This window comes from Pseudophryne corroboree, chromosome 6 (assembly GCF_028390025.1).
Source record: "Pseudophryne corroboree isolate aPseCor3 chromosome 6, aPseCor3.hap2, whole genome shotgun sequence".
NCBI lineage: Eukaryota > Metazoa > Chordata > Amphibia > Anura > Myobatrachidae > Pseudophryne > Pseudophryne corroboree.
Genome location: NC_086449.1, coordinates 647,323,843 through 647,351,412, shown reverse-complemented (window position 1 = coordinate 647,351,412; position 27,570 = coordinate 647,323,843). Strand labels below are relative to the sequence as shown.

The following is a 27,570-nucleotide window of genomic DNA, read 5'->3' as shown; positions in this document are numbered from 1 at the left end:
GAGTCCTGAGTTCTGCCCTATATTCATGGAAGACTAGATAGGGACTTTTACAGGACAAAGCTCCCAATTCCAACACACGTCGAGCAGAAGCCAAGAACCACAAAGTTACCGCCTTCCACGTGAGAAACTTGATTTCAGCCTCCTGTAGAGGCTCAAACCAATGAGATTGCAGGAACTGCAATACCACATCAAGAAAGGGAGGCTGGATATGCAGAACCCCTTTCAAAAAGGTCTGAACCTCAGGGAGGACAGCCAATTGTTTCTGGAAGAAAATGTATAAAGCTGAGATCTGGACCTTGATGGAGCCCAATCTCAGGCCCATATCCACACCTACTTGCAGGAAAAGGAGAAAACGTCCAAGTTGAAACTCCACCGCAGGAAATTTCTTGGATTCACACCAAGACACATTTCTTCCAAATTCGTTGGTAATGTTTAGACGTTACCCCCTTCCTAGCCTGTATCATTGTAGGAATAACCTTGCTTGGAATACCCTTGATCTGGCACTCAACAGCCATGCCGTCAAACATAGCCGTGGTAAGTCCTGATAAGCGAACGGCCCCTGCAGTAGAAGATCCTCCCGAAGAGGTAGGGGCCTTGGATCTGCCAGCAGTAGATCCAGCAGATCCACGTACCAAGCCCTCCTTGGCCAGTCTGGAGCAATGAGGATTGCCAGAACTTTTGTTCTTTTTACAAGTTGTAGAACTTTTGGAATTAGAGGAAGTGGAAGGAACACCTACGCTGATGTGAACACCCACGGTGTTACCAGTGCATTCACCGTCACTGCCTGTGGGTCCTTCGACCTGGAACAGTTGTCTACTCCCGGAAAGATTGCAGACATCACTACAGCGTGCCTTTCTGTCCAGAAGAGGATTCTTGAAACCTCTGACATTGCAGCCCTGCTCTTCGTTCCGCCTTGTCAGTTTATGTAGGTCACTGTGGTCACGTTGTTCGACTGAACCTGAACAGCCCGATCCTATAGAAGGTGTGCTGCTTGAAGAAGGCTGTTGTATACGGCTCTTAGCTCCAGGATGTTTTTCGGAAGAAGGGACTCCTCCCTTGACCACCGTCCTTGGAAGGTTTCCCCCTGAGCGACTGCTCCCCAACCGTGGTTTGAAGGATCCAGTCCTGAACTCCGAACCTTCGGCCCTCCAGAAGGTGTGATAGTTGTAGCCACCAGAGCAACGAAATCCTGGCTTTTGGCGACATACGTATCCTCTGGTGCATGTGTAACTGAGATCCCGACCACTGGTCCAAGAGATCCAATTGAAAGGATCGAGCATGAAACCTTCCATACTGCAGAGCCTCGTAGGAGGCAACCATCTTCCCCAGAAGGCGGATGCACTGATGAACCGATACCTGGGCAGGCTTCAAGACATCCCGGACCACTGTTTGAATCACCGCTTTCTCCACTGGTAGAAACACCCTCTGCACCTCCGTGTTGAGGATCATCCCCAGGAAAGACAGCCTCCTTGTCAGCTCCAGATGAGACTTTGGAAGGTTCAAGATCCAACTGTGCTCCTTGAGCAGATGCGTCGTGAGAGCAATGGATCTTAACAACTACTCCCTGGTCGATGCCTTGATCAGCAGAACGTCCAGATATGGAAGTATGTTCACCCCCTGCTTGCGGAGGAGAACCATCATCTCTGCCATCACCTTGGTGAAGACCCTCGGTGCCGTGGAAAGACCAAATGGCAGTGCCTGAAACGGATAGTGATCGTCTAACAGTGCAAACCTGAGATAAGCCTGATGCGGCGACCAAATGGGAATAATAAGATTTTACTTACCGGTAAATCTATTTCTCGTAGTCCGTAGTGGATGCTGGGGACTCCGTAAGGACCATGGGGAATAGCGGGCTCCGCAGGAGACTGGGCACTCTAAAGAAAGATTTAGTACTATCTGGTGTGCACTGGCTCCTCCCTCTATGCGCCTCCTCCAGACCTCAGTTAAGGAAACTGTGCCCGGAAGAGCAGACATTATAGGGAAAGGATTTTGGAATCTCGGGTAAGACTCATACCAGCCACACCAATCACACCGTATAACTTGTGATACACTTATCCAGTCAACTGTATGAACAACAACAGGGCATCAACAATGGATGCCAACATAACATAATCCATTATTAAGCAATAACTATGTACACGTATTGCAGAAAGTCCGCACTTGGGACGGGCGCCCAGCATCCACTACGGACTACGAGAAATAGATTTACCGGTAAGTAAAATCTTATTTTTTCTGACGTCCTAGTGGATGCTGGGGACTCCGTAAGGACCATGGGGATTATACCAAAGCTCCCAAACGGGCGGGAGAGTGCGGGTGACTCTGCAGCACCGAATGGGCAAACTCAAGGTCCTCCTCAGCCAGGGTATCAAACTTGTAGAATTTTGCAAATGTGTTTGAACCCGACCAAGTAGCAGCTCGGCAAAGCTGTAATGCCGAGACCCCTCGGGCAGCCGCCCAAGAAGAGCCCACCATCCCTGTGGAATGGGCTTTCACTGATTTTGGAGGCGGCAATCCAGCCGCAGAATGAGCCTGCTGAATCGTGCTACAGATCCAGCGGGCAACGGTTTGCTTTGAAGCAGGAGCACCCAACTTGTTGGGGGCATAAAGGATAAACAGCGAGTCAGTTTTTCGGACTCCAGCCGTTCGGGCTACATAAATCTTCAAAGCCCTGACTACATCTAGTAACCTGGAATCCTCCAAGTCACGAGTAGCCGCAGACACTACAATAGGTTGGTTCAAATGAAAAGACGACACCACCTTTGGCAGAAATTGGGGACGAGTCCACAATTCTGCCCTGTCCATATGAAAAACCAGATAGGGGCTTTTACATGACAAAGCCGCCAATTCTGACACACACCTAGCCGAAGCTAATGCCAATAGCATGACCACCTTCCACGTGAGATACTTTAGCTCCACGGTCTTAAGTGGTTCAATCCAGTGGGATTTCAGGAAACCCAACACCACGTTGAGATCCCAAGGTGCCACTGGTGGCACAAAAGGGGGCTGAATATGCAGCACTCCCTTAACAAACGTCTGAACTTCAGGAAGAGACGCCAGTTCCTTTTGAAAGAAAATGGATAGGGCCGAAATCTGGACCTTTATGGATCCCAACTTCAAGCCCATAGTCACTCCAGACTGTAGAAAGTGCAGAAATCTGCCCAGTTGGAATTCCTCTGTAGGGGCCTTCCTGGCCTCACACCAAGCAACATATTTTCGCCATATGCGGTGATAATGCTTTGCTGTCACGTCCTTCGTAGCCTTTATCAGCGTAGGAATAACTTCCTCCGGAATGCCTTTTTACACTAGGATCCGGCGTTCAACCGCCATGCCATCAAACGCAGCCGCGGTAAGTCTTAGAACAGGCAGGGCCCCTGTTGCAACAGGTCCTGTCTGAGAGGCAGAGGCCATGGGTCCTCTGTGAGCATTTCTTGCAATTCCGGGTACCAAGGTCTTCTTGGCCAATCCGGAACAATGAGTATTGTTCTCACTCCTCTTCTTCTTACGATTCTCAGTACCTTGGGTATGAGAGGAAGAGGAGGGAACACATAGACCGACTGGAACACCCACAGTGTTACCAGGGCGTTCACAGCTATCGCCTGAGGGTCTCTTGACCTGGCGCAATACCGTTGCAGCTTTTTGTTGAGACGGGACGCCATCATGTCTACCTGTGGCAGTTCCCATCGATTTGTAATCTGAATGAAGACTTCTTGATGAAGTCCCCACTCTCCAGGGTGGAGGTCGTGCCTGTTGAGGAAGTCTGCTTCCCAGTTGTCCACTCCCGGAATGAACACTGCTGACAGTGCTTGTACGTGATTCTCCGCCCACCGAAGAATCCTGGTGGCTTCCGCCATCGCGACTCTGCTTCTTGTGCAGCCCTGGCGGTTTACATGAGCCACCGCGGTGATGTTGTCTGACTGAATCAGCACTGGTTGGTTTCGAAGCAGGGGCTCCGCTTGACTCAGGGCGTTGAATATGGCCCTAAGTTCCAGGATATTTATGTGCAGACAAGTTTCCTGACTTGACCACAACCCTTGGAAGTTTCTTCCCTGAGTGACTGCCCCCCCACCCTCGGAGGCTCGCATCCGTGGTCACCAGGACCCAGTCCTGTATGCCGAATCTGCGGCCCTCGAGAAGGTGAGCACTCTGTAGCCACCACAGAAGAGACACCCTGACCCTGGGGGACAGGGTGATCAGCCGATGCATCTGAAGATGCGATCCGGACCATTTGTCCAACAGATCCCATTGAAAGATCCTCGCATGGAACCTGCCGAAGGGAATGGCTTTGTACGATGCCACCATCTTTCCCAGGAGTGATGCACCGACACCTGTTTCGGTTTTAAGAGGACTCTGACTAGAGTCACAAGCTCTTGAGCCTTCTCCGTCGGGAGAAACACCTTCTTCTGCTCTGTGTCCAGAATCATGCCCAGAAAGGGCAGACGCGTCGTAGGAATCAGCTGCGACTTTGGGATATTCAGAATCCAGCCATGCTGTTGCAACACTTCCTGTGAGTGCGCTACGCTGATTTGCAACTGCTCCCTCGACCTCGCCTTTATGAGGAGATCGTCCAAGTATGGGATAACTGTGACTCCTTGCTTTCTCAGGATCACCATCATTTCTGCCATTACCTTGGTAAATATTCTCGGTGCCGTGGACAGACCAAACGGCAACGTCTGGAATTGGTAATGACAGTCCTGTACCACAAATCTGAGGTACTCCTGATGAGGTGGATAAATGGGGACATGCAAGTAAGCATCCTTGATGTCCAGAGACACCATAAAATCCCCCTCTTCCAGGCTTGCAATGACCGCTCTGAGCGATTCCATTTTGAACTTGAATCTTTTCAGATAAATGTTCAGGGACTTTAAATTTAATATAGGTCTGACCGAACCGTCCGGTTTCGGTACCACAAACATTGTGGAATAGTATCCCTTTCCCTGTTGAAGAAGGGGAACCTTTACCACCACCTGCTGGAGAAATAGCTTGTGAATTGCCGCTACCACTACTTCCCTTTCTATGGGGGAAGCTGGCAGGGCCGATTTTAGGTAACGTTGAGGGGGCATCACCTCGAATTCCAGCTTGTATCCCTGAGACACAATCTGTATAGCCCAGGGATCCACCTGTGAGCGAACCCACTGGTGGCTGAAATGTCGGAGACGCGCCCCCACCGCTCCTGGCTCCACCCGTGGAGCCCAAGCGTCATGCGGTGGATTTAGTGGAAGCCGGGGAGGACTTCTGTTCCTGGGAACTAGCTGTAAGGTGCAGCTTTTTTCCTCTGCCCCTGCCTCTAGCAAGAAAGGAAGCACCGCTGACCTTCTTGCTTCTTTGTGCGCGAAAGGACTGCATTTGGTAATACGGTGCTTTCTTCGGATGTGAGGGAATATATGGCAAAAAGTTTGACTTCCCAGCAGTAGCTGTGGAAACCAGGTCCGAGAGACCGTCCCCAAACAATTCCTCACCCTTGTAAGGTAACACCTCCATGTGTTTTTTGGAGTCGGCATCACCTGTCCACTGCCGAGTCCACAGGACCCTCCTGGCAGAAATTGACATTGCATTAATTCTAGAGCCCAGTAGGCAAATGTCCCTCTGGGCATCCCTCATATATAGGACAGTGTCTTTTCTATGCCCCAGGGTCAGCATAATGGTATCCCTGTCTAAGGTATCCATTTCCTCAGACAGATTATCTGTCCACCATGTTACAGCACTACACACCCACGCCGACGCAATTGCCGGCCTCAGTAGAGTCCCTGAATGTGTATAAACAGATTTCAGGATACTTTCCTGCTTTCTATCTGCAGGATCCTTTAGGGTGGCCGTATCCTGCGACGGCAGGGCCAGCTTCTTAGATAAGCGTGTCAGAGCTTTATCTACCCTAGGGGAGGATTCCCAGAGCACCCTGTCCTCTGGCGGGAAAGGGTACGCCATAAGTAACCTTTTGGAAATCAGGACTTTCTTATCTGGGGAATCCCACGCTCTTTCACATAACTCATTTATCTCATGTGAAGGGGGAAAAGTCACCTCTTGCTTTTTCTCCCCATACATATAAACCCTCTGGTCAGGGACAGGGTTTACCTCTGATATGTGTAAAATATCCTTCATCGCTATAATCATGTAACGTATAGCTTTTGTCATTTTTGGTTGCAATTTTGCATCATCGTCATCGACACTGGAGTCAGAATCCGTGTCGACATCTGTGTCAACCATTTTGGATAGTGGGCGCTTTTGAGACCCTGAGGGCCTCTGCGCTGTAGGATCAGGCATGGGTTGAGACCCTGACTGGCCCGAGGTATCAGCTTTATCCAACCTTTTATGTAAGGAGTTTACATTATCATTTAACACCTTCCACATATCTATCCAATCAGGTGTCGGCACCGTCGGCGGCGACACGTCAGTCAACTGCACTTGCTCTGCCTCCACATAGCCCTCCTTGTCAAACATGTCGACACACGCGTACCGACACACCACACACACAGGGGAAGATCTAAATGAGGACAGGACCCCCACAAGGCCTTTTGGAGAGACAGAGAGAGTATGCCAGCACACACCCCAGCGCTATATAACCCAGGGACTACACAGTAACTTAGTGTTCACCTAGTAGCTGCTGTATTATGATTTATGCGCCTAAATTTGTGCCCCCCCCTCTCTTTTTTACCCTTCTACCGTGATTCTGCAGGGGAGAGCCTGGGGAGCTTCCTCTCAGCGGAGCTGTGGAAGGAAAATGGCGCTGGGGAGTGCTGAGGAAGAAGGCCCTGCCCCCTCAGCGGCGGGCTTCTGTCCCGCGATTTCTTGTAAAATAAATGGCGGGGGCTCATACATATAACAGTGTGCCACTGTTTATATGCAGCATTCACCAGGAGGTAACAATTGCTGCCCAGGGTGCCCCCCCCTGCGCCCTGCACCCTACAGTGACCGGAGTGTGTGGGTTAGTGTGGGCGCAATGGCGCACAGCTGCAGTGCTGTGCGCTACCTCATGTGAAGACAGGAGTCTTCTGACGCCGATTTCGATGTCTTCTCCGCTTCTGCCAGCTTCTGTCTTCTGGCTCTGCGAGGGGGACGGCGGCGCGGCTCCGGGAACGGACAACAAGGTCAGGTCCTGTGTTCGATCCCTCTGGAGCTAATGGTGTCCAGTAGCCTAAGAAGCGCAACCTAGCCGCAGTTAGTAGGTTTGCTTCTCTCCCCTCAGTCCCACGTAGCAGAGAGTCTGTTGCCAGCAGAAGCTCTCTGAAAAAAAAAAACCTAACTAAAATACTTTCTTATTAGCAAGCTCAGGAGAGCTCACTAAAAGCACCCAGCTCTGTCCGGGCACAGATTCTAACTGAGGTCTGGAAGAGGGGCATAGAGGGAGGAGCCAGTGCACACCAGATAGTACTAAATCTTTCTTTAGAGTGCCCAGTCTCCTGCGGAGCCCGCTATTCCCCATGGTCCTTACGGAGTCCCCAGCATCCACTAGGACGTCAGAGAAATGGAGGTATGCATCCTTGATGTCCAGGGAGACCAGGAACTCCCCCTCCGACAGTCCTGAGATGACTGCTCTCAGAGACTCCATTTTGAATTTGAAGTCCCTGAGATAAGGGTTCAAAGATTTCAAGTTCAGAATTGGCCTTACTGAACCATCCGCCTTTGCTACCACAAAAAGATAAGAATATTAACCTTTGTTCAACTGATGAGGTGGAACTGGAACAATGACCTCGGACACTATCAATTTTCGGATAGCGTCCAGTAGAATAGCTCTGACTGCCGGCTAAACCGGCAACCCTGATTTGAAGAATCGGTGAGGTGGGAGAGTTTGAAACTCCAGCCTGTACCTCCGGGACACAATATCCTGTATCCAGGGGTCCAGGCCAGACGACACCCAGACATGGCTGAAATGCCGGAGTCTTACTCCCACCTGACCTACCTCCAGGTTTTGCGGTCCACCGTCATGCTGAGAACTTTGAAGGTACCAGAAGCAGGCTTCTGGTCCTGGAAACCTGCGGGAGCAAGCTTTTTGGATTTGGCACGACCACCTCTAAAGAAGGTGTGATTGGGCTTGTTCTTTCTAGGCCTAGCGGGCCGAAAGGACTGACGTGTTGGGAGTAAAAGGCTTCTTCGTAGCCGGTTCACCTGAGGGGAGAAAAGAAGACTTACCCACGGTAGCCGTGGCAATCCATGCATCCAGCGCCTCCCCAAACGGAGCCTGACCTGTATGACTCTCCACACTTTTCCTGGATTCCGCAGACCATTGGCGCAGCCAGAGACCCCTGCGAGCCAAGACGGACATGGAGGAGATCCCTGCAGCCATGGAACCCAGATCTTTCATGGATTCTACCAGGAACCCTGGAGAATCCTGTATGTTACGTAAAAATAAATCAACGTCACCTTTATCCATCATAGTCAAGTCCTCCTGCAGAGTGAGTGACCACTTTGCTATAGCTTTTGAAATCCATGCACAGGCAACAGTAGGCCGCAGTATAGCCCCTGAAGCCGTGTATACGGATTTGAGCGTAGCATCCACTTTGCGATCTGCCGGGTCTTTCAACGCGGTAGATCCCGGGACCAGTAAGACCACCTGTTTTGACAGCCTAGAGACAGAGGCGTCAACTGTAGGCGGGGACTCCCATTTTTTTCTATCATCTTCCGGGAAGGGAAAAGCAACCAGAACCCTTTTAGGGATCTGGAATTTTTTCTCCGGGTTTTCCCAGGCTTTTTCAAATATAGCATTTAATTCCTTAGATGCCGGGAAGACGAGAGGGGATTTCTTACTGTCTGTGAAAAAGGCCTCCTCAACCTGCTCAGGAGGTGTGTCAGAAATATGAAACACATCCCGTATGGCCTCAATCATCAACTGCACACCCTTAGCAAGTGATACCGTCCCCCTCGACACATCCCCATCACCGTCTGCTGTTTCAGAATCGGTATCCGTGTCATCCTGCATAATTTGGGCAAGAGCACGTTTGTAAGAAAGTACCGCAGGGGGCCCAGAGGGAGCATTATCGGACCATACTGCGATAGTGGACTGCAATACCTGAGTTGCATACTCAGTCCTTGCAACCCTTTCAGAAATCTGAGAAATAAACCCCCTAAGAGAGGTTAACCACTCCGGTTCTCTAGCTGGGATCTGCGCTACAACAGTGCAATCCTGATTACATGGGATCTTCCTGAGAAGATAAATCCTCTGCAGCATATGAGAGAGTCTCCAGACATGTTTGTTTGTACACCCCACATACACACAGGGTGCAGGGCAGACAGAGTTCCCCCCCCTTCAAGAATGGCAGAGAGACAAAGAGAGTGGAGCCAACCCACACACACACACACACACACACACACACACACACACACACACACACACACACACACCGCTATATAGGTATAGGGAGACCCTTAACCAGCGCTGACTGTGTCCCTTAATAGGTGACACAGTCTTTACACAGCCTCCCCTCCCTTCTACAACCCCCTGGTACCGTACAGATAGCTGGATGTGCTCTGGAGGGACTGCTCTTCCACTGGCAGGAAAATGGCGCTAAACGCTGCTGGGTCCGCTCTGAGAAGCTCTGCCCCCTTAATGGAGCTGTCTTCCCGCTCTTCCAAGATTATGCTGGCCTGAGGATTTTGTGCTGGCTGAGATCCACGGACCCCCAACAGGCTTTCTGGCCGTAGAATGAGCCTGCTGAATCGTGTTACAGATCCAGCGAGCAATAGTCTGCTTAGAAGCAGGAGCGCCAACCTTGTTGGCCGCATACAGGACAAACAGTGCCTCTGTTTTCCTAATCCGAGCCGTCCTGGCTACGTAAATTTTTAAGGTCCTGACTACATCCAGGGACTTGGAGTCCTCCAAGTCTCCCGTAGCCACCGGCACCACAATAGGTGTGTTCGTATGAAACGATGAAACCACCTTAGGTAAAAATTGAGGACGCGTCCTCAACTCTGCTCTATCCACATGGAAAATCAAATAGGGACTTTTGTGAGACAAAGCCACCAATTCGGACACCCGCCTTGTAGATGCCAAGGCCAACAACATGACCACCTTCCAAGTGAGACATTTTAATTCAACTGTTTGAAGAGGCTCAAACCAGTGAGATTTTAGGAACTGCAACACCACGTTAAGGTCCCAAGGTGCCACTGGGGGCACAAAAGGAGGCTGGATGTGCAGCACTCCCTTTACAAAAGTCTGGACTTCTGGGAGAGAAGTCAATTCCTTCTGAAAGAATATAGATAGGCTCCATTAAGGTACAGATTTCGGCCCTAACTTCAGGCCCATATCCACTCCTGTCTGTAGAAAGTGGAGAAAACGGCCCAAGTGGAAATCTTCCATAGGAGCATTCTTGGCTTCACACCAAGAGACATACTTACTCCAGATACGGTGATAATGTTTCGCCGTCACCTCCTTCCTAGCCTTTATCAGAGTAGGGATGACTTCCTCTGGAATACCCTTCCCAGCTAGGATTGTGTTCAACCGCCATGCCGTCAAACGTAACCGCGGTAAGTCTTGGAATACGCAGGGCCCCTGCTGCAACGGGTCTTCCCTGAGAGGAAGAGGCCATGGATCTTCTGTGAGCATCTCCTGAAGATCTGAATACCAGGCCCTTCGAGGCCAATCTGGAACAATCAGTATTGTCTGAACTCTTTTTCGTCTTATGATTCTCAATATTTTTGAGATGAGAGGAAGAGGGGGGGGAACACATAGATTGACTGAAACACCCACGGTGTCACCAGGGCGTCTACCGCTGCTGCCTGAGGGTCCCTTGACCTGGCACAATACCTCCGAATCTTCTTGTTGAGGCATGACGCCATCATATCTATTTGAGGAAGTCCCCAAAGACTTATTATCTCTGCAAAAACTTCTTTATAAAGTCCCCACTCTCCTGGATGGAGATGGTGTCTGCTGAGGAAATCTGCTTCCCAGTTGTCCACTCCCGGAATGAAGACTGCTGACAGAACGCTTACGTGATTTTCCGCCCAGCGAAGAATCCTGGTGGCTTCCACCATTGCCACTCTGCTCCTTGTCCCGCCTTGGCGGTTTACATGAGCCACGGCTGTGACGTTGTCCAATTGAATCAGAACCGGTAGGTCGCAAAGAATATTCTCCGCTTGTCGTAGGCCGTTGTATATGGCCCTTAATTCAAGAATGTTGATGTGTAGACAAGCCTCCTGGCTCGACCATAGTCCCTGAAATTTTTTTCCCTGTGTGACTGCTCCCCATCCTCGGAGGCTCGCGTCCGTGGTCACCAGAACCCAGTCCTGAATGCCAAACCTGCGACCCTCTAGAAGGTGAGCACTCTGCAGCCACCACAGGAGAGACACCCTGGCCCTGGGGGACAGGCTTATTTTCTGATTAATTTGAAGATAGGACCCGGACCACTTGTCCAGAAGGTCCCACTGAAACGTCCTCGCATGAAACCTGCCGAAGGGGATCGCCTCATAGGTCGCCACCATTTTTCCCATTACTTGAGTGCATTGATGAACTGACACTCTGTTCGGTTTTAACAGGTCTCTGACCATGTTCTGGAGTTCCTGGGCTTTTTCCATCGGGAGAAAAACCCTCTTTTGTTCTGTGTCCAGAATCATGCCTAAGAACGATAGCCGAGTCGTTGGAACCAACTGTGACTTTGGTAGATTTAGAATCCAGCCATGCTGCTGGAGCACTCTCAGTGAGAGCGACACGCTTTTCAGCAACTGATCAACTGAGTCTGGTAGGAGGGGCATAGAGGGAGGAGCCAGCCCACACTGTTAAACTCTTAAAGTGCCAATGGCTCCTGGTGGACCCATCTATACCCCATGGTACTAATATGGACCCCAGCATCCTCTAGGACGCAAGAGAAAAAGAAATCACATGACTTAAAATAAGAATTTACTTACCGATAATTCTATTTCTCATAGTCCGTAGTGGATGCTGGGACTCCGTCAGGACCATGGGGGGAATAGCGGGCTCCGCAGGAGACAGGGCACATCTAAATAAAGCTTTTAGGATCACATGGTGCGTACTGGCTCCTCCCCCTATGACCCTCCTCCAAGCCTCAGTTAGGTACTGTGCCCGGACGAGCGTACACAATAAGGAAGGATCTTGAATCCCGGGTAAGACTCATACCAGCCACACCAATCACACCGTACAACTTGTGATCTGAACCCAGTTAACAGTATGATAACAAAAAACGAAGTAGCCTCTGAAAATAGCAACAATAGTAATAACCCGATCTTTGTAACAATAACTATGTACAAGTATTGCAGACAATCCGCACTTGGGATGGGCGCCCAGCATCCACTACGGACTATGAGAAATAGAATTATCGGTAAGTAAATTCTTATTTTCTCTAACGTCCTAGTGGATGCTGGGACTCCGTCAGGACCATGGGGATTATACCAAAGCTCCCAAACGGGCGGGAGAGTGCGGATGACTCTGGAGCACCGAATGAGAGAACTCCAGGTCCTCCTTAGCCAGAGTATCAAATTTGTAAAATTTTACAAACGTGTTCTCCCCTGACCACGTAACTGCTCGGCAAAGTTGTAATGCCGAGACCCCTCGGGCAGCCGCCCAAGATGAGCCCACTTTCCTTGTGGAGTGGGCCTTTACAGATTTAGGCTGTGGCAGGCCTGCCACAGAATGTGCAAGTTGGATTGTGCTACAGATCCAACGTGCAATCGTCTGTTTAGACGCAGGAGCACCCATCTTGTTGGGTGCATACAATATAAACAACGAGTCAGATTTTCTGACTCCAGCTGTCCTTGAAATATATATTTTTAATGCTCTGACAACGTCCAGTAACTTGGAGTCCTCCAAGTCGCTAGTAGCCGCAGGCACCACAATAGGCTGGTTCAAGTGAAAAGCCGAAACCACCTTAGGGAGAAAATGAGGACGTGTCCGCAGTTCTGCCCTGTCCGAATGGAAAATCAGATATGGGCTTTTGTATGATAAAGCCGCCAACTCTGAAACTCTCCTGGCTGAAGCCAGGGCCAATAGCATGGTTACCTTCCATGTAAGGTATTTTAAATCTACCGATTTTAGAGGCTCAAACCAATGAGATTTGAGAAAATTCAAAACTACGTTCAAATCCCACGGTGCCACTGGAGGCACTATTGGGGGTTGTATATGTAGTACACCTTTGACAAAAGTTTGTACTTCAGGCACTGATGCCAATTCCTTCTGGAAGAAGATTGATAAGGCCGAAATTTGAACTTTAATGGACCCCAATTTTAGGCCCATAGACAATCCTGCTTGCAGGAAATGTAAGAATCGACCCAATTGAAATTCTTCCGTTGGAGCCTTCTTGGCCTCACACCACGCAACATATTTTCGCCAAATGCGGTGATAATGTTGTACAGTCACTTCCTTTCTAGCCTTAATCAAGGTAGGAATAACTTCCTCTGGAATGCCCTTTTCTTTTAGAATCCGGCGTTCAACCGCCATGCCGTCAAACGCAGACGCGGTAAGTCTTGGAACATACAAGGTCCCTGCTGAAGCAGATCCCTTCTTAGAGGTAGAGGCCACGGATCCTCCGTGAGCATCTCTTGAAGTTCCGGATACCAAGTTCTTCTTGGCCAGTCCGGAGCCACCAGTATTGTTCTTACTCCTCTTTTCCGTATAATTCTCAGTACCTTTGGTATGAGAGGCAGAGGAGGGAACACATACACTGACTGGTACACCCACGGTGTTACCAGAGCGTCCACAGCTATTGCCTGAGGGTCTCTTGACCTGGCGCAATATCTGTCCAATTTTTTGTTGAGGCGAGACGCCATCATGTCCACCTTTGGTCTTTCCCAACGGTTCACAATCATGTGGAAGACTTCTGGATGAAGTCCCCACTCTCCCGGGTGAAGGTCGTGTCTGCTGAGGAAGTCTGCTTCCCAGTTGTCCACTCCCGGGATGAACACTGCTGACAGTGCTATGACATGATTCTCCGCCCAGCGCAGAATCCTTGCAGCTTCTGTCATTGCTCTTCTGCTTCTCGTGCCGCCTTGTCGGTTTACGTGGGCGACTGCCGTGATGTTGTCCGACTGGATCAACACCGGCTGACCCTGAAGCAGCGATTTTGCCAGGCTTAGAGCATTGTAGATCGCTCTTAGCTCCAGTATATTTATGTGAAGGGACGTCTCCAGGTTTGACCACACGCCCTGGAAGTTTCTTCCCTGTGTGACTGCTCCCCAGCCTCGTAGGCTGGCATCCGTAGTCACCAGGACCCAGTCCTGTATGCCGAATCTGCGGCCCTCTAACAGATGGGCACTCTGCAACCACCACAGGAGAGACAACCTTGTTCTTGGTGACAGTGTTATCCGCTGATGCATGTGCAGATGCGATCCGGACCATTTGTCCAGCAGATCCCACTGAAATGTCCGTGCATGGAATCTGCCGAATGGAATCGCTTCATAAGAAGCCACCATCTTTCCCAGGACTCTTGTGCATTGATGTACTGACACAGTTCCTGGTTTTAGGAGGTTCCTGACAAGTTCGGATAACTCCCTTGCTTTCTCCTCCGGGAGAAACACCTTTTTCTGAACCGTGTCCAGAATCATTCCCAGGAACAGCAGACGAGTTGTCGGGGTCAATTGAGATTTTGGAAGATTCAGAATCCACCCGTGTTGCTGAAGCACTACCTGGGTTAGTGCTACACCGACTTCCAGCTGTTCTCTGGACTTTGCCCTTATCAGGAGATCGTCCAAGTAAGGGATAATTAATACGCCTTTTCTTCGTAGAAGAACCATCATTTCGGTCATTACCTTGGTAAAGACCCGAGGGGCCGTGGACAAACCAAACGGCAGCGTTTGAAACTGATGACAGTCTTGTATCACGAACCTGAGATACCCTTGGTGTGAGGGGTAAATTGGGACATGCAGATAAGCATCTTTTATGTCCAGGGACACCATGAAGTCCCCTTCTTCCAGATTCGCTATCACTGCTCTGAGTGACTCCATCTTGAACTTGAATTTCTGTATGTACAGGTTCAAGGATTTCAGGTTTAGAATAGGTCTTACCGAACCGTCCGGCTTCGGTACCACAAATAGTGTGGAATAATACCCCTTTCCCTGTTGTAGGAGGGGTACCTTGACTATCACCTGCTGAGAATACAGCTTGTGAATGGCTTCCAAAACCGACGTCCTTTCTGAGGGAGACGTTGGTAAAGCAGACTTTAGGAACCGGCGAGGGGGAGACCTTTCGAACTCCAACATGTAACCCTGAGATATTATCTGCAGGATCCATGGGTCCACTTGTGAGCGAGCCCACTGATTGCTGAAAATCTTGAGTCGACCCCCCACCGCTCCTGAGTCCGCTTGTAAAGCCCCAGCGTCATGCTGATGGCTTTGTAGAACCCGGGGCGGGCTTCTGGTCCTGGGCAGGGGCTGCTTGCTGCCCTCTCTTACCCTTTCCTCTGCCTCGCGGCAGATAAGACTGTCCTTTTGGTCGCTTGTTTTTATAGGAGCGAAAGGACTGCGGCTGAAAAGACGGTGTCTTTTTCTGTTGGGAGGGGGTCTGAGGTAAAAAAGTGGATTTGCCGGCAGTTGCCGTGGCCACCAGGTCCGAAAGACCGACCCCAAATAATTCCTCTCCTTTATATGGCAATACTTCCATATGCCTTTTGGAATCCGCATCACCTGACCACTGTCGCGTCCATAAACTTCTTCTGGCAGATATGGACATCGCGCTTACTCTTGATGCTAGAGTACAAATATCCCTCTGAGCATCTCGCATATAAAGAAAAGCATCCTTTAATTGCTCTAGAGTCAATAAAATACTGTCCCTATCCAGGGTATCAATATTTTCAGTCAGAGAATCCAACCACACTACCCCAGCACTGCACATCCAGGCTGAGGCTACTGCCGGTCGCAGTATAACACCAGTATGTGTGTATATACTCTTCAGTGTAGTTTCCAGCCTCCTATCTGCTGGATCCTTGAGGGCGGCCGTATCAGGAGACGGCAACGCCACTTCCTTTGATAAACGTGTGAGCGCCTTATCCACCCTAGGGGGTGTTTCCCAGCGCGCCCTAACCTCTGGTGGGAAAGGGTATAATGCCAATAACTTCTTGGAAATTAGCAGTTTTCTATCTGGGTTAACCCACGCTTCGTCACACACGTCATTCAATTCCTCTGATTCTGGAAAAGCTACAGGTAGTTTTTTCACCCCCCACATAATACCCCTTTTTGAGGTACCAGCAGTATCAGAGATCTGCAAAGCCTCCTTCATTGCCGTGATCATATAACGTGTGGCCCTATTGGAAAATACGTTTGTTTCTTCACCGTCGACACTAGATTCATCTGTGTCGGTACCCGTGTCGACTGACTGAGGTAAGGGACGTTTTACAGCCCCTGACGGTGTCTGAGACGCCTGAGCCGGTACTAACTGGTTTTCCGGCCGTCTCATTTCGTCAACTGACTTTTGTAATGTGCTAACATTATCACGTAATTCCATAACTAAAGCCATCCATTCCGGTGTCGACTCCCTAGGGGGTGACATCACCATTACCGGCAATTGCTCTGCCTCCACACCAACATCGTCCTCATACATGTCGACACACACGTACCGACACACAGCAGCCACACAGGGAATGCTCTAATCGAAGACAGGACCCTCTTAGCCCTTTGGGGAGACAGAGGGAGAGTTTGCCAGCACACACCAAAAGCGCTATAAATGTATATAAACAACCCTAGAAGGTGTTGTTTTTGATATAAGCGCTTTTAATATATCAATATCGCCAAATTATGCCCCCCTTCTCTTTGTTACCCTGTTTCTGTAGTGCAGTGCAGGGGAGAGTCCTGGGAGCCTTCCTCACCAGCGGAGCTGAGCAGGAAAATGGCGCTGAGTGCTGAGGAGAATAAGCTCCGCCCCTTTTTCGGCTGGCTTTTCTCCCGGGTTTTAAGAAAACTGGCCTGGGTTAAATACATACATATAGCCTTAATGGCTATATGTGATGTATTTATTTTGCCACTAAAGGTATTTAATATTGCTGCCCAGGGCGCCCCCAGCAGCGCCCTGCACCCTCCGTGACTGAATCAGTGAGACGTGTAGCAACAATGGCGCACAGCTGCAGTGCTGTGCGCTACCTTCATGAAGACTGAGGAGTCTTCTGCCGCCTGCTTTCCGGACCTCCGTCTTCAGCGTCTGTAAGGGGGATCGGCGGCGCGGCTCCGGGACGAACCCCAGGAGGACCTGTGTTCCGACTCCCTCTGGAGCGAAGTGTCCAGTAGCCTAAGACTCCAATCCATCCTGCACGCAGGTGAGTTGGAAATCTCTCCCCTAAGTCCCTCGATGCAGTGATCCTGTTGCCAGCAGGATTCACTGAGATTTAAACCTAAAAAAACTTTTTCTAAGCAGCTCTTTAGGAGAGCCACCTAGATTGCACCCTTCTCGGACGGGCACAAAAACCTAACTGAGGCTTGGAGGAGGGTCATAGGGGGAGGAGCCAGTACGCACCATGTGATCCTAAAAGCTTTATTTAGATGTGCCCTGTCTCCTGCGGAGCCCGCTATTCCCCCCATGGTCCTGACGGAGTCCCAGCATCCACTAGGACGTTAGAGAAAAGTATCCTTTAAATTATATAAAATTGTTATTAATGAAAACAAAAATAATTACAATAATTAGGACTATACATGGCAGATTCAGTTAGCTGAGACGTTAAGATTCTGGAAGCACATGGCCCTGCACAATGCCATACACTATTTATAGAAAGAAAACTCCCACGCTAAGGAACAGTAGCAATAATCCAAGTTTTCTGGCCTGGATAAACCATATATTGCATAGGTCTGCAAATTCAGTCCTCATTACCCCACACAGTGCATGTTTTGCAGGTCTCCTCACAGAATCACAAGTGAAATAATTAACTCCACCTGCAGACCTTTTAAAATGTGTCTGTGAGTAATTAATACACATGTCCACCTGCTGTGTTACCTGCAAAACATGCACTGTGTGGGGTAATGAGGACCGAGTTTGCAGACCTAGAATATATTGTATTACCAGCCAGGGTCCCAAGGGGTAATTGTGGCTAACTGAATCTGACCCTGAATATGAGCATACATTCTCATATGAAGGTCAGGATGAATGCTTTGCAATACAGCTGGTAAGTTATGCATGGAATGGTGGAGTATATTTTGAGGACAGCCCAGGCCCCCAGGTAACATAAGAGGGGGAAGTATTACATGCAGAATGGAAGTTTTTACTTATTATTTCTATGGACACTAGACACCCACGGGGATATACTTACTAGAGTGCGGGCTTATAGAGGTGAAGATGTTCCCATAGCGACCAACACGATTCTAGTTATAGTTTATCTAGCACCTTCTAGAAGATAATAGCTAGAGTCCAATCGGTTGCTAATGGCAACATCTCCACTTCTGGTCTGGAGCACATTAGTAAATGTACCCCTAGGAGAGGGGGAGGTGTGGCTATAGGAGAGTGTGGACACCAGTGCGGCAGTGCTGTGGTTATAGGGGTACCCGGAACCCGACCCCCCACCCCAAACTAGAGGGACAAAAACAAGTGTGTGCGCAGACCGCCGTGTGTGTGTAACGCGAATGCGGGAGGCTGGGTGCGGCCAGGGTCACGTCGCGGCCGGTGGCGGCCTGCAGCCGTGTGTCACTATGGGTAGATTACTGTGAGGGAAGCAGGGGCCGGTGAGTACTTTTAGTCTGCAGCGTCTTTGGCAATTTGGGTCTCCCGGCTCTTGAGGGTCCGATGCGGGGGTCGGGTGATGACCCGCCCCGTCTCCGGTTACGCACACCCGCAAACCTGGACATCTGCCCTGAGGACTGGCTCTCCCGCAAGACTACAGGCGGCAACAGCAGGATCGCCCGTTCTCTGTAATGGGCTCCGGGTGGGCGGCCGTGCGCATGCGTGAGTGAGGAGGTGCAGAACACAGGTGGGGCTGTGGTAGATGCTAAGGGACCTGTGACCGACGCCCACTAGGAAATTGACACAACCGTAGGGCTATTGCCGCGATGTTCTCACCTCTGACATGATCATTTGTCAATTTTCTCCAGAGTATAATTGTGCATTATGTTTTTCCAAATTAAAATGAACTTTTAACATAATTTAGGGAAAGATGTGTTATTAGCGTGCTGCTATACCTGGGATGTATGCACATCCGTCCTGACACCTGGGCTTCCTTCCCAGTAAGTTGCATACCTCCCAACATAAGCCTCTCCAGGAGGGACAGAATGCTCTGCTCCTGCACTTCCCTCTTAATTCAAGATTGAAATCACCTGTGCTGAAACACCTTCCTTATCCATTAACCTGTTCAACACAGGTTACAGCATTCATAAATTAAGATAAAAATCCAGAAGCAGAGCATTTTGTCCCTTCTGGAGAGGGTCATGCTGGGAGGTATGAAGTTATCATTGGACATATCTTCATTGCTCCAGAGCATAGGTGTGCGCAGGGGGGGTGCCTGGTGCGCACAGGCACCCCCTAATGTCTGGCACCCCGATCTCACATGCCTGATGCAGCGATCGCCGTGCAGGCTGATTACTGTCCCCTCTGCGCTGCACCCTGTCAGGACTGTATTACTGAGCGGACGCCTGGGTTAATCAAGGGTGCCACTGCCACCGGCTTTCAAACTCCCAGTTCCACCTCCACGTACAAAAACAGTGTGATGTGACGTGATTACGTCATGCTGCTCGCACGCCCACCCGTCACATGCCCACCTCTCTCCTTCTATGCTATGCCAACGCCAGCCACTGATGAGGAGCAACATGCAGCCAGCGTTCCTCTTAGGAAGACAAGTTCAATACTGGCAGGCGGTCGGCAGCAACATTTACACGTCACTCGTTTTTCCAGCAGCGGCAATACTAGTCTGCGACTGTCAGTGAGTGACTGACTTGTAAGTAAGCTGCTGCAGCTTGCAGGGGAAAGAGAGGGGGAGCCAGACCAGGCTGAGGAGGAGCAGTGTAATTGCAGCGATTGCCATCAGGGGTGTTTGTTTGGTGCACATCACAACATCTGACAATGAATCTGCTTTATTAGGATTGGTACAAGGATGGATATTTTATATGCGTTGATCATCAATAGATGGTGCTAGACATGCCCAAAAGGCGGTGCTAGACACACCCCTCCGACGGTGCACCCCCTAATAAAATGTGCTGCGCACGCCAGTGCTCCAGAGTTCAATAGCGATATGCCTTACACCACTCCAGTTGATGTTTGGCATTGCAAATAGTAATTTCAGTATTGTTTTTTGTTGCTCAGACGTATAAACTTAACCCATGAAGCTCCTGATGAGCAGTTCTTGTGTTGACGTTGCTTCAGGAGACAGTTTGGAACTACTTGTGGAGTGCTGCAACTGAGGACATATGAATTTTAGGCCCCCATTTATCAAGCCTTGGAGAGTGATAAATAGTACGGTGATAAAATACCAGCCAATCAGCTCCTTACTGCCATGTCACAGGCTGTGTTTGAAAAATGACAGGAGCTGGTTGGCTGGTACTTTAGCTCCATGCTATTTATTACTCCAAGGCTTGATAAATCTGGACCTTAAGTTCTAGGCCGCTGTTTGGTATTCTAGTTCTGTGAGCTTGTGTGGTGTACCACATCCTAGTGGAGCTGCTGTTGCTCCTAGATGTTTCCACTTAACAATAACAGCACTTACTGATGACCAATAAATGTGTTAAACTTTTCTTGGACAGTCATCATCCTATGATAGTGTCATGATGAAAGTCACTGAGTTGCCCAGTAGGCGCCATTTACTGACAATGGGGCAAATTCAGTAAGGATTGCAAAAATTACAAATTAGCAAAAATTGCGAGCAAAAGCAAAATTGCGAAAGCACGCCCAAACGGAAAAACTGCAACACTAATTTAATTTAACAAAAAGAAGGTGGCCTTGTGAAATGTGCAAATATTGCGACAACCATCCTAATAGTCGCAATTTTTGCGTACATGTTTCTGATGTTTAATTTTTTTCTAACAACAGTGTTTTTCCCTTAAAAATTGCACAACCTACTTTCCTGCACCCAAATTAAAGAAACTACTCAATAATTGTAAATCAATTCAATCATCACTTAATTGGTCAAATGATCTTGTGGTAATTTAGCAATTATTATCTTAAAGACACCATAGTGTTTTTCTTCAAACATTGACTAATGCCCATAACTGTGTTCAAATATATTCAACTAGAGCACAGGTTCTCAAACTCGGTCCTCAGGACCCCACACAGTGCATGTTTTGCAGGTCTTCTCTCAGAATCACAAGTGAAATAATTAGCTCCACCTGTAGACCTTTTAAAATGTCAGTGAGAAATTAATACACCTGTGCACTTGCTGGGTTACCTGCAAAACATGCACTGTGTGGGGTCCTGAGGACCGAGTTTGAGAACCACTGAACTAGAGAGAGTGTGAATTCTAGCCTCTAAACCCTACATAACAGCAATTATTGGTACAGGTTGAGTATCCCTTATCCAAAATGCTTGGGACCGGAGGTATTTTGGATATCGGATTTTTCTGTATTTTGGAATAATTGCATACCATAATGAGATATCATGGTGATGGGACCTAAATCTAAGCACATAATGCATTTATGTTACATATACACCTTATACACACAGCCTGAAGGTCATTTTAGCCATTATTTTTTATAACTTTGTGCATTAAACAAAGTGTGTCTATATTCACACAATTCATTTATGTTTCATATACACCTTATACACACAGCCTGAAGGTCATTTAATACAATATTTTTAATAACCTTGTGTATTAAACAAAGTTTGTGTACATTGAGCCATCAAAAAACAAAGGTTTCACTATCTCACTCTCACTCAAAAAAGTCCGTATTTCGGAATATTCCGTATTTCGGAATATTTGGATATGGGATACTCAACCTGTATATGTTTTAACAAACACACTTTTTTTTTAGTCAAAATATTTTAATTCGGAAACAACGGTAACATTTTTATGAAAAAAAAATAGTGTTTTTTTTTTTATTGTGAAGTAGTCAAACATTACATAATATTGTTTCTTTGCTTTTATTTACATACCTTACTTTAAGGAATTATGTGTAAATATTTGTTTCAATAAGTATACAAATGGAGCAGAATTTGCAAAACTTGAAAATAAAAAGATGGTGTTGCTGTTCTTCAACATATGTTTATGTGTGTAACGCACAAATAAAATAAAAAATGTATGTGGGTATGTTTTGTTTAACAAAAAAATGTTAGTTTAAAAAAAAAATGTTAGGAAGCAAAATGTCATTCAGCAGATACTACTAAGCAAAATGCTTGTAAAGGTTATTTTACATTTGCTTCTATCAAATAGTGTGGTTGTCAAACCTCGATTGTTAGTAAGTGTAAACACAAATCGGTTAGTAACATATATTTTCACAATCAACATGTGTTACAGAGTTAAACAATACCTTACATGTTTCTAAGTTCCAATACAGCTGAATGAAGTGATTTGTGGTCTGAGGTGTGAGCTTCTTCAGCTGGGTGTAATTATTTATTTATTTATTACCAGTTATTTATATAGCGCACACATATTCCGCAGCGCTTTACAGAGAATATTTGCCCATTTACATCAGTCCCTGCCCCAGTGGAGCTTGCAATCTATATTCCTATCACATGTATACACAGACACATTCACACTAGGGTTAATATTTGTTGGGAGCCAATTAACCTGCCAGTATATTTTTGGATTGTGGGAGGAAACCGGAGTACCCGGAGGAAACCCATGCAAGTACAGGGAGAATATACAAACTCCGCACAGTTAGGGCCATGGTGTAATGTAGCAATGGTATGCGGTCAAGATCTCGCCGGACAGAATCCCGGCGGTCGGAATAGCGACACCGGGATCCCGTCCGGCACAATCCCGCCATATTCTCCTTCTGTGGGTGTCCACGACACCCATAGAGGGAGAATAAATTAGTGTGCCGAGCACAGCGAGGCACCGTGCCCGCAGCATGGCGAGCGCAGCGAGACCACAAGGAGCTGCTTTGCGCTTGCCCCCCTGTCGGGATTGTGCTGGTCAGGATCCCGGTGCCGGTATTCCGACCGCTGGGATTCCGTCCGGCGGTAATACGTACTGATCCCGTAGCAATGATTGCAGTATACATGCAGTCTACAACTGAGGTCAGCTTGTGCAATTTTCAAGGTAGACCTGTAGTCACTCAGAAACTGCACATCAGAAATGTGCGATCTGTTGTAAAATTTGCGAATGCACCGTCCACCGACCATCAGCATGCGCCCACAACACGTCCCGCAACACGCCCCTGATCGTAGTTTTTGCGAGCCCAGCCCTTTAGTATGCCCCCTACGCTCCTACTTTTAGTAGTGCATACGCAGTTTTTGCTAAGTCTCAGAAATTGGGGGGGTTTTCTCTGTTTTTGCTATTTAAGTTGCAGAATTTGCATTTTTACGCTTTTTTTGCTAATTTTGCTGATTTGCGATCCTTGCTGAATTAGGCCCAATATTTGCCTATGGAGATTGCATATTTGTTTGCTTGATCCTTTATGCCTGTCTGAAACCTTAAGTGAATGTGGCTGAAATGACTACACACAACAATTATAAGCGGTGTATGTAGGGTCGATAGGGTTTGAATGTTGTTTGCACATTAACCTCATTATTTCAGACATAAAGAAAAATGATCAGGATTGCTGCCCAGCTTCACGGATCCTGCTTTCACTTCATGTGCCGTTCCTGATTTGTTGTTAGCAAACACGCCATCCCGAATACTCTGTCCTGGAACTAACATTATCTTGGTTGTACCTAATACTCTAGACAGCAGCTTTGGTGTAATGCTTGACCATCCATTCACTGGCCCTCCTTCTCAGTCTTACACTGACGCCTCTTAGGTCCTCAGTGATCTTCTTCCTGTATTTCCTTGACTGGATCCTTTATCCCAGTTCCCTTTCCTGCTGTCTTTATAAATCTTGGACACGGATCCTATTGTCATCCTTTCTGGTTTACCTGCCTCCTGGTTCCTTCTCTGGGCCCCTCTATCTTTCCTGGACCACTATCCATCCTAATCTTCCTGCCTGGAGTCATTTGAATACAAAGTCCTCAGAGACCGAGCTCTCTACAAAAGCTACCTAGACCAGCTTAACTAACTGAAGCCATGGCTGATCTCATTATTCTTACTTACCTCCTGGATCCCTGTCTAATACCCCCTGTACTATTTAACATGTGCCCTGCCCCCAGTACAGAATACTGACTGCCATGAACTTACCTCTCTCCATCAGGACTTAAAGTGGCTGCACCTTTTCTCCTGCAACAACCCTGCCATGCTCTGAAGCACACCTTTCATCCGATATTCCTCTGCCCTCACCACACTCAACAGTCTGTCTACTAACATTGTTTGATCCCTTCCTAACTTTCTACTGCTCTGTTACAAGAGGGACATAAACCGTATGGTAAGTCGTACAGCAGAAAAATGTGACACAACAACAGCTGTACTTTGAAAAGATCTAGATATTTATTGAGTAAACCGCTGTATATTAAGTTACAGTGATGATTAGTAATAAGTCTGGTCTGCTGTCACCAGAGCCATTTTAAGTAAACACAGCTGTCAGTGGGATAATTGTATGTAACATTCAGCAAGTTTTACATCTCCTTTTCTCTTACCTAATAATCCACTCATGGGACAGCTGTGGTCTATTAGTACATTATATTGTTCTATATAAATACTTTGGTCAGCAATGTGATTGTTGCATCTGCAATGTTCAGTGATTCCCATCTTCATCCCAAGGATTTCTCAGCAAAGCTATTCTTGCCAAGGGAACGTAATGTAAAAACCACTCTTAACTATCCTGACATGCTCTGCCTATTTCATCCTATTCACCTTCATACAGCCACCATCTACTGTGATCCTGGTTAATTCTCCCGACTCCTTAATAACTTCACCTTCTCTCCCATTTTGTCCTCTGATACCACCCCTTATTTATCCAAGTGAGATATTTAACATTCCATTTGATGAACCTACCAGCTCTGCTGCCTCCAAATGTCTATCCCTGTCTTCATTTTTGCCATTTTCCTTTACTCCGTCTCACAACAGTGGCTACAATCTTGACTTGGTTTTCTTTTATCTCTGTACTGTCTCCAACGCCAAGAACTCTCTGCTGCTTCTCTTCCACAACCATCAGCTCTATTCCAACATAATCCTCCCCCAGCTCTACCCACCTAATTATACTCTTCCTTGGAAAAGTCCTGATGCCCTTGACACCACTGGTTTTCTTCCGGAGTGGACTCAATTCTCTCCACCTTTCTAACTCTCTCTTGCTTTGATCAGGCTGTCTCCATTTACGACCATGCCCTCTAGACTCTGCTGCCCTATTTGTCACTATTAGCTTAAGACGTTCCCTCCTCAAACTTGGCAATCTCTTCTGGCCAGCTCTCTTGCTGACTTCTTAATGTTAAGTTCAGTCTCTCTTCCTCTGTACTTTCATTTGTTAATCAGCCCTATTTCTCTGCTCTCCTCACCATCCACCAACTCTTGCCACCTTTATTTCTCTTACGTCCTAGAGGATACTGTGGTCCATTTAGTACCATGGGGTATAGACGGATCCACTAGGAGCCATGGGCACTTTAAGAATTTGATAGTGTGGGCTGGCTCCTCCCTCTATGCCCCTCCTACCAGACTCAGTTTAGAAAATGTGCCCGGAGGAGCCGTTCACGCTGAAGGACGCTCCTGAAGAGTTTTCTGCATTTATTTTCAATGTTTGTTATTTTCCATCAGGGCTGGTTGGCACCAGCCTGCCTGCTTCATGGGACTTAGGGGGGGGAACGGCCCAACTTCTTGAAGGGTTAAAGGTCCTGTTCCCCGCTGACAGGACACTGAGCTACTGAGGGACATATTCGCAAGCCCCACCACGGCGAGCGTACAGTCCCGCAGCACGCCGCCACCCCTAACAGAGTCAGAAGAATGAAGAGTGGTGAATACTGAGCTGGAGTCCCGGCTAGCGGGGGGCCGGCCATTATGGCGGCATGAGGGTACGGAGATGCACGGCTTCTAAATGGGGCGGAATGCGTCTCCGGACACAGTACACAACTGCGTCCCTGTACACTGTACACAGTACCCATACTGGCACAGCAGTCTTAAAACGGTTCTGTCCATTTTAAGCACCAGATTCCTCAGCCAGTATAAAAAAAGCGGGAAGACCGTGCGCCATTGAAGGGTCGGGGCTTCACTATGAGAGGATCCAGCAGCTCACCAGCGCCATTTACCCTCTGCAATGGACACTGACACTGACAGGACAAGGACTTGCAGCGCCTCCAGTGTGACTCCAGTTTACCTCAGCGATACCAGAGGGTCATAGCAGGGGAGGAGCGATTACTAGTGTACTAGGTCCCCTATCAGGGTACTTAGTCTGCGACCCGGCTAAGCTTGGCATTAGCGATAAGGGCACGGTGGGGGCTGGCTCCAAACAACTCTGTGTCTCCCTGAAGGGCTCTTTGTGGGTTAATTGTGTTTAACCTTTGTGTGTGTGTGTGTGTGTGTGTGTGTGTGTGTGTGTGTGTGTGTGTGTGTGTGTGTGTGTGTGTCTGTGTGTGTGCGCTGTCACATTACTTTATGTCAGGCAAAGAGTGTGTTTCTTGTACAGCTGAGTGTTCCTCTTCACCAGGGGGCTCACTACTGGGCACTCAGGGTTCACAGGCTAGCGGGGCTGCACCGGAATTGGTTAATTCTCTTATGAGAATGATCTCAACTCTTTCTACAAATTTGTCCCTCAATGAGAAAGAGACACAATACTTAAAACAGACTGTGGATGAGTTTATGAATGGGGACTCAGTCCCCAAAACAGCATCTCAATCCCCTCCCATTTGTCTGCAAAAGCAATCTCTGGCCCACATCCTGCAGGTTGACTCTGACGCTGACAGGTCAGACATGATGGAGGGAGAGGTGGACTCAGAGAGGGGGGGGGGGGATGCAGCTCTGTCACAGGGAATAGAGGCTCTTATAGAGGCTATCAGAGATGTTTTGCATATTCCTGATAAGGTGTCAGAGGAGTGTGAGGAATCTTATTTGAATGTAAAAAAGAAGTCCTCAGTTACTTTTCCTGTGTCAAAGGGATTGAATACCCTGTTTGAAGAATCATGGGTAAATCCTGATAAGAAGTTTCAGATCCCTAAAAGGTTGCTCTCATCTTTTCCTTTTCCTCTGGAGGATAGGAAAAAAATGGGAAAATCCTACGATAGTGGACGCATCAGTCTCTAGGCTGTCACATAAAATTGAATTGCCTGTTCCTGGTGCAGCCTCCCTGAAAGACACGGCTGATTCTAAAATTGAGACTACACTCAAATCATTGTACACAGCTGCTGGGGTGGCCCAACGACCCACTATTGCATGTGCGTGGATCACTAAAGCCATTGAGAAATGGTCAGATAACCTAATTGAGGGGTTAGATTCCTTATCTAGGGGGGATGTTGTCTTACTCCTGCAGCACATACAGGACTCTGCAAACTTTGTGGTGGAAGCCATAAAGGTAATAGGCGTGTTTAATGCACGCACCACTGCTATGGCAGTGTCGGCCTGCGGGGGCTCGTGGCTACGCCAGTGGACTGCTGATGCAGACTCCAGGAAAGGTGTAGAAGGCCTACCATTCACAGGAGAGGCCTTGTTTGGAGATGAACTAGACAAATGCATCTCCACAGCTACTGCGTGTATGTCTACATATCTTCCTTCCGTAGTTCCC

At 48.2% G+C, this 27,570-nt stretch overlaps 1 protein-coding gene across 10 annotated transcripts in view; it reads right to left on the bottom strand.

Annotated features, from left to right (window-relative positions):
• Positions 1 to 18,815, bottom strand: part of LOC134933186 (uncharacterized) — a 495,026-nt gene extending 476,211 nt beyond the window's left edge. For 3 of the 10 annotated variants that reach the window (XM_063928206.1, XM_063928207.1, XM_063928204.1), the window contains exon 1: positions 18,582 to 18,815. In XM_063928206.1, coding sequence (XP_063784276.1) covers positions 18,582 to 18,696 — 115 coding nt within the window. In that variant the 5' untranslated portion in view covers positions 18,697 to 18,815. Of the gene's footprint in view, positions 1 to 18,164; positions 18,268 to 18,581 lie in introns of those variants that run through there. The other 7 variants (XM_063928209.1, XM_063928210.1, XM_063928203.1 and 4 more) reach the window with 7 other exon arrangements.
• Positions 18,816 to 27,570: the final 8,755 nt, after the last annotated feature.